Raw genomic sequence first — 9,560 nt, forward strand, 5'->3', positions numbered from 1 at the left:
TTTTTGTATTTTTTAGTAGAGACGGGGTTTCACTGTGTTAGCCAGGATGGTCTCAATCTCCTGACCTTGTGATCATCCCGTCTTGGCCTCCCAAAGTGCAATTTTTAAATATTTTTGTAGAGACAGGGTCTCACTGTGTTGCCCAGACTGGTCTCAAATCCTGACCTCAAGCCTTGTCCCCCAAAGGAGCTCTGCAGTCCAACAAACCTGTATTCAAGTCTTGAGTCTACCCATTATATGACCTTGAACAACTTATTTAACCACTTGGAGTCTTAGTTTCTTCTTCAATGATATGAGAATTATAATGCATATCACAGAGTTCTTCTAAGTAGAGTGCCTGACCCATACTAGATGTTCCATAAATGTGGGTTCATTTCTGATAATATGCAGTCAAAAAAACTTAACTGAAATTTCTTTTATTTGAGGAATTAAGTCTACCAAAAAGTATTTATTGTGTTAATAATTGCTCTATCTAAATTAATTTTAAATTATTATTAAGGCAATATGAAGAGTAAGATGTTACTGATAGGTATTTTTCTTTCCTAGGTTACCCAGGAGATTTCAGATGAAACAAGAGTTTTCCGCTTATTAGGATCAGACAGGTAATAGTTTGGTTGTATTAATTTAATTACCAAAGAGGTTCAAAGATCATACTCTTAATTATACTGTCAGTCTGTAATTGTTTCAAACAAAACTCTTAGAAGCTCATTGACTTAGATAAATTTCTCTGTCTTTACTGAGAGAATTAGTAATATTTTAATAAGTTGACTAGCAATCTTTTATCAGTATGAGGATTGTCATTCTAGAGACATTTATATTCAACGGAGACAAAATGTGTTGGTATAAATGTTGATGTGTCCCTAGTACCATGAAGCTATTCTGGGCCCCTTTGTTTTCATTTCTTCCTGGTGTGCTACCTTCCGTCAACTATTAGGAGTATGTACCTCCTGATGATACTTGCTTTTATATTGGAAAATGCCTGATTCAGTTTCTAAAGTTAATCTAAGTTAAAAAGAATTATGTGGTCTCTTTATACCCCAAATAAAAGACAAGTTGCAAAACTGTCATCTTATGAAAAAAATGTAGTAGCTGTAGCTTTTGATATCCAAAATCTACTGCCTACTTTTTTCTTTTTTTTTTTTAAAGACGGTTTCACTCCGTCGCCCAACTGCCTACTTCTATAACTAATAAAATACCTATTCCTTCCTCTTTTCCCACCAAAAGTTGTTACTAAAACAAAATTGGCTATAGTGGTATGCATTAGTTCTGAGACAAGGATTGGGAACCTCTCGTCTTCAGGTTCACATTGCTTCAGTTTTAGATACTTGAGGAAAGAGGGGGAAATGGAGTCATAACTCCAAAAAAATTGTGAAGAGAGTTTTATAGGAGAACAGAAATTTTTCAAAAAATGATGACTACCTTAGTGAATAGAAAAGGTAAGCCCACAAAGCATGGCAACTTAGTGAGTAGTCAGCCAACAAAAAGAGAATTTGAGAATCATCTGGTAAATAACTCTAGAACTAGAATGAGAGGCTCTTTGCTTTTCCAGGAAGGGCTGAGAAAATAATTGTGGGCTGAGCGCAGTGGCTCACGCCTGTAATTCCACCACTTTGGGAGGCCAAAGCAGGTGGATCACCTGTCTCTACTAAAAATACAAAAAGTTGGCCGGGCGCGGTGGCTCAAGCCTGTAATCCCAGCACTTTGGGAGGCCGAGACGGGTGGATCACGAGGTCAGGAGATCGAGACCATCCTGGCTAACACTGTGAAACCCCGTCTCTAAAAATACAAAAAACTAGCCGGGTGAGGTGGCGGGTGCCTGTAGTCCCAGCTACTCGGGAGGCTGAGGCAGGAGAATGGTGTAAACCCGGGAGGCGGAGCTTGGTAGAGGGTTGGCATCAGAGGCCATTTCTCTCGGTTCCTTATTTCCTTCTACCTTCTCTACCCAGAGTGTTCTCTATCACTTTTCCCTTGCCCATTCATATTCTCTGTCCACTCTATCACTATTTGCTCCAAAAAACTATTTCCTTCAGATTATTGCCTTGCTCTGCTTGTCTTCTTACATGGGCATCTCCTTGATTTTAAGATATATATCTAAACAGAGTTTTTGTTTTGTTTTATCTTTAAAAGTGGTTAAAAATTTATTTTGTTGCCAGGCACAGTGGCGCATGCCTATAATCCCAGCACTTTGGGAGGCTGAGGCAGGTGGATCACCTGAGGTCAGGAGTTCGAGACCAGCCTGACCAACATGGAGAAACCCATCGCTACTAAAAATACAAAAAAATTAGCCAGGGTTGGTGGTGCATGCCTGTAATTCCAGCTACTCGGGAAGCGGAGGCAGGAGGATCGCTTGAACCCAGGATGTAGAGGTTGCAGTGTGCCGAGATCATGCCATTGCACTCCAGCCTGGGCAACAAGAGTGAAACTCCATCTAAAAAATAAAAATAAATAAATAAAAATTATTTTGTTGCTTAAGTATAGATATTTGTGTCTAGGAAAAAAAAAAAACTAAGCATGTCAAAATTTTAATAGCGGTTAACTCTGGGCAGTTGGATTATAGGTAATTATATTTTTCCTTTCTACTTTTCTGTAATGCCTAATATAAAGTATCTATGACTTTTTAAAAATGTTTTCATTATTAAAGTAATAACATGCTAATTATAGAAAATTCATACACTAGAAAAATAAGTGTTATGTGCAAATTTTTTCTCCCATTCTTCCTCTAGAAACTTTTTTCTCTGCATGGGTATATTATTTTTTATTTTGTTCTCAAACTCTCTTCCCTACAATTAAAATGTTTGGAATAGCACTTGATTTTGTTTTTTCCTATCAGTCCTTTGATTGGACTCTTTCTCCACTTTTGTTCCAGCAACTAGGGAGAGGGGCCCCATTTCATGCTTTTTTTAAAAAGCTATTTCAAATACCTTGAAGAACAGTTTGGACGAGTGTCTCTTAAGAGTCCTATTTTATTCTCTTGGCTCTTCTTCCATCCTCTTCCTGTTAGTGTAAATTCCTAAAGTATTATATTATACCTTTTGTTGGCATAAATGAGTAAGCAAATTTTGTTTGTTGTTTTTTGTTTGAGAAGGGGTCTCACTCTCTCCACCCAGGCTGAGGCGCAGTGGCACAATCACAGTTTACTGCATCCTCAAACTCCGCGGCTCAAGGGATCCTCCTGCCTCAGCGTCCTGAGTAGCTGGGACTACAGGTGCAGGCTTCCACACTCAGCTAATTATTTTATTTTTTTGTAGAGATGGGGTCTTGCCATCTTGCTCAGGCTGGTCTCAAACTCCTGGGCTCAAGCGATCTCCCTGCCTCAGCCTCCCAAAGTCCTGGGATTACAGGTGTGAGCCACCACACCCAGCCCAGATATTTTAGTTGGAATAAGATAATGAGACTATCCCAAAATGTCTTCAATATTTTATATTAATCAATTCTTATTGCGTTTTAAAGCTGTAAAATGTAAAGCTGAATTTGATTCTGCATCTGTGATCCTTATGTAATCTTACTGAAATGTGAACAATTATATTCTTTCCTAGTTTGATGTTAGTATTTGACGTATGAAATCTGTAGTTACTCTTAAACAGGCCCTTTGTTTTGGTTTAATTACAGGGTTGTCGTTTTGGAAAGCAGGCCAACAGAAAATCCTACTGCACACAGCAATCTCTACATCTTGGCTGGACATGAAAATAGTTACTAAGCAACAGAAACTGATCTCAAATGACAGGAAAATGAATATACTCCACTGAAAGGAAAAATAAGGAAACTCAATACAAACTGCACTATGATTTGCTTTAACTGTTATGGGTTATATTGCAAATGATCTGTACTTTAGGGTAGAATTCAATATTTTCTGCAGCTGGAAACAGCTAGTCTATCTCTTGCCACTGTGTGGTGGTTATATCAAGTTTGCTTAATAAAAGCTAAGAGACAAATAGTCCTCTAGTTCCAGGAAACACAGTCTTTTTTAAAAAAAAATAATAATAATAATGTTTGTAACAAGGGTGTCATGGTATTTTTAGATAACTCATGATCATCTTAAGAGAGAAAAATTTAGTGATCATTTTATACCATGTCTTACTCCTTCTTAATGAACATAATTCGATAAATTCTCAAGCAAGGTTTTCACTTTTATATTGGCCATTCTTTATGTTTTTGTAAAATAGAATATTTAATCCTTATTTATTAATCTCTTGCTGGAGTGGTGTAATGTATCTAACTTTTGGCAAAGGAGGGTTGCAGAGCAGCTTAAATTTTTTTATAATGTATAAGAATTTTGTTTATCTTTTAAGAGTAGTAAAGTACTTTGAGTGTTTGGGGTTCAACACACACATGCAATTTTGCTTAACAAAAGTATTTTATAATACAGTTTCATACAGAATTACCTTAAAAGGGAGTTTTATGTTTTCAACTACAGATAGTTGTAAGGGATCATAACAGAAGATATTGATGATAGTTGAAATATTCTTAGAAGGGGTGTGTATGTCTAGGCGTGTCTACCATGTGTATGTATTCTTGACAAGCAGTATAAAATACCTGTGATTTTTCTTTACATTAGGGATAATGCATAAGGAATTAATCTTCATATATATTATCATCCCTAATGTAGAGGGGGGAAGTATTTAACTGCCCATGATATATATTTTACTTATACTATGCCAGAGAGGAAACTGTAAAGTAATTACACATGTAATCTTGGGTTTTTCACATACGTAGGTATTCATTTTGAGTAGGTTTAAGAAGAAAAAAGATCTTTAAATGAATTGAATTCCTGATGGGATAGTATCATTAAGTATTTAAAAGCCAGTATTCTAAAAATAATAAAGGGTAGGGTCATTTTTGAGTTTGTTTTTCTTTTGCTATTGTTAATATTCAAAATTAAAGTGTTACATCGGTACCTGTTGTCTTAATGCATTTATTGAGAACAGCATTGAGATGATGAACAAAGGGTTAGCAATAGCAAACTATAGAATTATTTTGACTAATTACTTAAGAGGAAAACAGTATAAGTATCTCATTCAGTATTTAGCAATTCTGTAAAATAAGTATTATCTCCATTTTTCAGATGAGGAAATAAGGGTTTAGCAAGGTTAAGAGATCTACCCAATTTACACAGCAAGTTAGCAGTTGAGCCTGACCATGAGTCTTCTGACTCTGTTCTTTTCACTATGCAATATGCAAACAATAAAATGTTATACAAATGGAATATGAAGGTATTTATTCTTTTAAAGTGCACATATGATATGATTTCACTAAGTGTGTGGCTGTTTATTTTGGATATGTTAAGAATACTGGATACGGTAGATGACAGGGGGCCCAGCCTCAAAACAGAGGACATTTACATGATGGATAAGAAGGCCAGCATCCTCCTTTTCTTACTGAATCCTGGCAGCCAGATCTTTACCATTCCATGAAGGAATACTGAAGTCTTCTCTGTGAAATCTGACCAATGCAAGTGAAAAGGCCTAATTAAGATCTTGATGTCAGCCATGTCCTGGCTAAACTGCCCAGCTACATAACACTACAGTGAAAATCATAGTTGGTATGCCCACTAGCCCACGCATTGTGTCTAGACCTTGCAGTTAGTCTTTTAGTCCTGTGCTCTTGAAAATGAGCAAACAACCAAGGATTACAAATAAATGAAAGAGAAAAAACAGTCTAGGGAAAACACTTAGAGGAAACAGACTATGAAGGGTAAGGAGAACATCAAAAGAAAAAGTATTTTCAGAAGGATGTTGCAACCATGAGTCAAGGGCAGGGGACTTTTAAAAAGTTGGGTTTCAAAAAAACAAAAAGAGCTCTTAGAAAATAGTATGACAGCATAGCTGAATAATTCAATTAGAAGACTTAGAATATAAAGTTAAAATTCTCAAAAAAATTTTAAAATGGAAATGTCGAAGAAAAAAGTTAAGAAAATTGACAGCCCAGGAGGCCTAATAGGTAATCTTCCAGAGTTCCAAAAAGAAATCATTGGAGTGTTTCAATAATTTTTTTAGTATTAAAAGAATATCAGATTCTAGATTGAAAGAACACAGTGGATGAAAAAGACCTTTACCAAAGCACATCATTATGAAATTTCAAGGACACTGGAGTCAAAAAGAAGATCTACATTTCCAGAGAAAAAGGTCAGGTCAGATACCAAGGAATAAGACTCAGGATACCTTTATTTTTATTTTTTGAGGCAGGGTCTTGCTCTGTCACCCAAGCTGGAGTGCAGTGGCACAGTCTCGACTCACTGCAACCTCCGCCTCCCAGGCTCAAGCCATCCTCCTGCCTCAACCTCCCGAGTAGCTGGGACTACAGGCGCCCACCACCATGCCCAGCTGAATTTTTTTGTATTTTTTATAGAGACAGAGTTTCACAATGTTGCCCAGGCTGGTCTCAAACTCCTGAGCTGAAGCAGTCCGCCCACCTCAGTCTCCCAAAGTGCTGGGATTGCACGTGTGAGCCACTGCATCCAGCCCTGAATAGCTTTAAATTTCAACAGAAGCAATGCCTTCAAACTTCTGAAAGAAATGTCCAACCTAAAATTCTATATCTGACTAAATGTAACATAAAGGTTACATACATGAAGAGTATAAAAAAATGTTTCCCCTATATATCTTTTCTCAGGAAGCTACTAAAGAATGTGCTTCATAAAAAGGCATAAACCAAACAAAATGACACAGGACGCAGGAAATGGGATTTAGCACAGGAGAGAAATGAAAGAAATCCCCAGATGATGAGGATGGAATATCCAAGGATGACCACTACACCAGGCTCAGAGAGTACTTTGAAGCACATCAGGAGATCCTGGTGACACGTTTTTAGAAAGATTAATAAAATATCCGGTGTATCTTAGATCTTAAGAGTGAGGCAACCAGCAAAGTAAGAGGTTCCTCCTGAAACAAAGCCTGAGTCAAGAACATGGGTTAGTTTATTTTAGAGATCCCAGAAACTAGGAGTGAGGGACTTGTGATACTGCGAAGGAGAAAGGGGAAAAGTCAATATAAAACATGGTGTATTATTGAGGTCATTTTTGTGTAAACAGTGGGAGCTTGATTCCACCAGGTCCTCAAGCTATGTGATAGCTCCCCGAATTGCCTCCTGAAAGACAAGTGGCTGGAGCATTTATCTATACACTGTCATTTTTCACTCATCAAGTTGCTGCCAAGGGCATTATCTCCTTGCACATGGGGCAGTTTGCACATGGGCATAGTGGGCTCCGTGTCAAAGAAGACCCTGAGACAGAAAGCTGAAAGAGAGGAAAGGGGTCTTCAGTTCCCACGGAACTGTCCACCGATACTGGCTGGAATCAGAAGGTGGGTGGAGGAGATGATTTTCAAGGCTGCAGGGTTCAATCAGAGATGACAGTGATTCTGAAGAAAAACTAACCAAACCAAACAAAAAACTGGCAGTTAACTCCAGGAAAGCAAAATGGGCAGAAAAGAAAAATTATGACCAGTGGTTGAATGGCATAATAATGTTAACAAAATATTCATCTAATCAAAATGACAGCACCTATATTGGGAGAAGACATGGTATTGTGGAGGTTAGAAAAGTTAAAAAATTCTCATTTTTCCACAGTAGGAAATCAGTGGATAATATGTAAAAATTGAAAATCAAGGGATTACATCAATCTAAAAATCTGCACAGCAAAGGAAACAGTCAACAGAGTGGGAGAAAATATTTGCAAACCATACATCTCAAAAGGGGTTAACATCCAAAATACATAGTGAAGTATACTCATGGCAAGGAAACATCCCAATTTTAAAATGGCAAAGCCAGGTTGGGTGACCCACACATGTAATCACAACACTTTGGGAGGCCAAGGCAGAAGGATCTGTTGAGACCAGCCTGGGCAACATAGCAAGACCCCATCTCTACAGAAAATTTTTTAATGAGTTGGGTGTGGTAGTGCATGCACTCCTAGCTACCCAGGAGTCTGAGGCAGGAGAATCACTTGAGCCCAGGAGTTCGAGGTCAATGAGCTGTGATTGTGACACTGCAATGGAAACCTGGGCAACAGAGCATGAAGACCCCCCGTCTCCAAAAGTAAAAGCAAAGGACCTGAATAGACATTTCTCAAAAGAAGACATACAAATGGCCAACAGGGCCAGGTGCTGTGGCTCACGCCTGTAATCCCAGCACTTTGGGAGGCCAAGGCGGGTGGATCAGGAGGTCAAGAGATTGAGACCATCCTGGCCAACATTGTGAAACCCCGTATCTACTAAAACTACAAAAAAATTAGATGGGCATGCTGGGTGCACGCCTGTAGTCCCAGCTACTCGGGAGGCTGAAACAGGAGGATCGCCTGAACCTGGGAGGCGGAGGTTACAGTAAGCCAAGATTGTGCCACTGCATTCCAGCCTGGCAACAGAGCAAGACTCCTTTTTAAAAAAAAAAAAAAAATTGCCAACAGATACATGAAAAAATACTCAATGTCACTAAACAGGGAAATGCAAATTAAAACTACAATGAGATATCACCTCACACTGTTATTATCAAAAAGATGAAAGAGGCTGTCTGTGGTGGCACATGCCTGTAATCCCAGCACTTTGTGGGGCTGAGGTGGGAGGATCGCCTGAGGCTAGGAATTCGAGACCAGCCTGAGCAAACAGCAAGACCCTGTCTCTATTTTTTAAAAAATTAAAAATTAGCTGGGTGTGGTGGGCATGCCTGCACTCCCAGCTACTTGGGGGACTGAAGTGGGAGGATCCTTTGAGCCTGGGAGTTTGAGGCTGCAGTGAGCTATGACTGCACCACTGCACTCCTGCCTAGATACCAGATGAAGACACTGTCTAAAAAAATAAGTGCTGAGAGATCAGGAAACCCTTGCACACTGTTGGTAGGAATATAAATTAGTGCAGCAATTAAGGAAAACAGTATGGAGGTTCCTCAAAAAACATTAAAAATAGAATTACTGTATGATCCAGCAATCCCACTACTGGATATGTGTCCAAAGGAAATGAAATGAGTATGTTGAAGAGTTACCTGCGCTCCCAAGTTCATCACAGCATTATTCACAGTAACCAAATGTGGAATCAACCTAAGTGTCCATCAGTGAATGAATGGATAAAAAAAAAAATGTGGTATATATACACAATGGAATACCATTCAGCCTTGAAAAAGAGAAGGAAATCCTGTCATTTGTGACTACATGGATAAACCTAGAGGACATTATGTTAAGTGAAATAAGGCACTGACCAACAAATACCACGTGATTTCACTTACATGTGGAATCCGAAAAAGCAGAACTCATGAAAGTAGAGAATAGAAGTGTGTTACCAGGGCCTGGAGCTGTGCTGGGGATGTTAGTTTGGGGATGGGGGAGATGTTGGTTAAAGGATACAAATTTTCACTCAGGAGGGTTTTTTGTTGTTGTTGTTTGTTTGTTTGTTTGTTTCTTTTTTGAGACGGAGTCTCACTCTGTCGCCCAGGCTGGAGTGCAGTGGCTCGATCTCAGCTCACTGCAAGTTCCACCTCCTGGTTCACGCCATTCTCCTGCCTCAGCCTCCCCAGTAGCTGGGACTACAGCCACCCGCCACCACACCCGGCTAATTTTTTTGTATTTTTAGTAGAGA

General features: G+C 38.8%; 1 protein-coding gene across 2 annotated transcripts in view; it reads left to right on the top strand.

The window, feature by feature from the left end:
* MAP4K5 (mitogen-activated protein kinase kinase kinase kinase 5) overlaps positions 1–5,203 on the top strand; it is a 108,030-nt gene extending 102,827 nt beyond the window's left edge. For both annotated transcript variants that reach the window (XM_011956887.1, XM_011956888.1), the window contains exons 32-33: positions 547–602; positions 3,610–5,203. In XM_011956887.1, coding sequence (XP_011812277.1) covers positions 547–602; positions 3,610–3,697 — 144 coding nt within the window. In that variant the 3' untranslated portion in view covers positions 3,698–5,203. The remainder of the gene's footprint in view (positions 1–546; positions 603–3,609) is intronic.
* Positions 5,204–9,560: the final 4,357 nt, after the last annotated feature.

This window comes from Colobus angolensis, unplaced genomic scaffold, assembly GCF_000951035.1.
Source record: "Colobus angolensis palliatus isolate OR3802 unplaced genomic scaffold, Cang.pa_1.0 Scaffold428, whole genome shotgun sequence".
NCBI lineage: Eukaryota > Metazoa > Chordata > Mammalia > Primates > Cercopithecidae > Colobus > Colobus angolensis.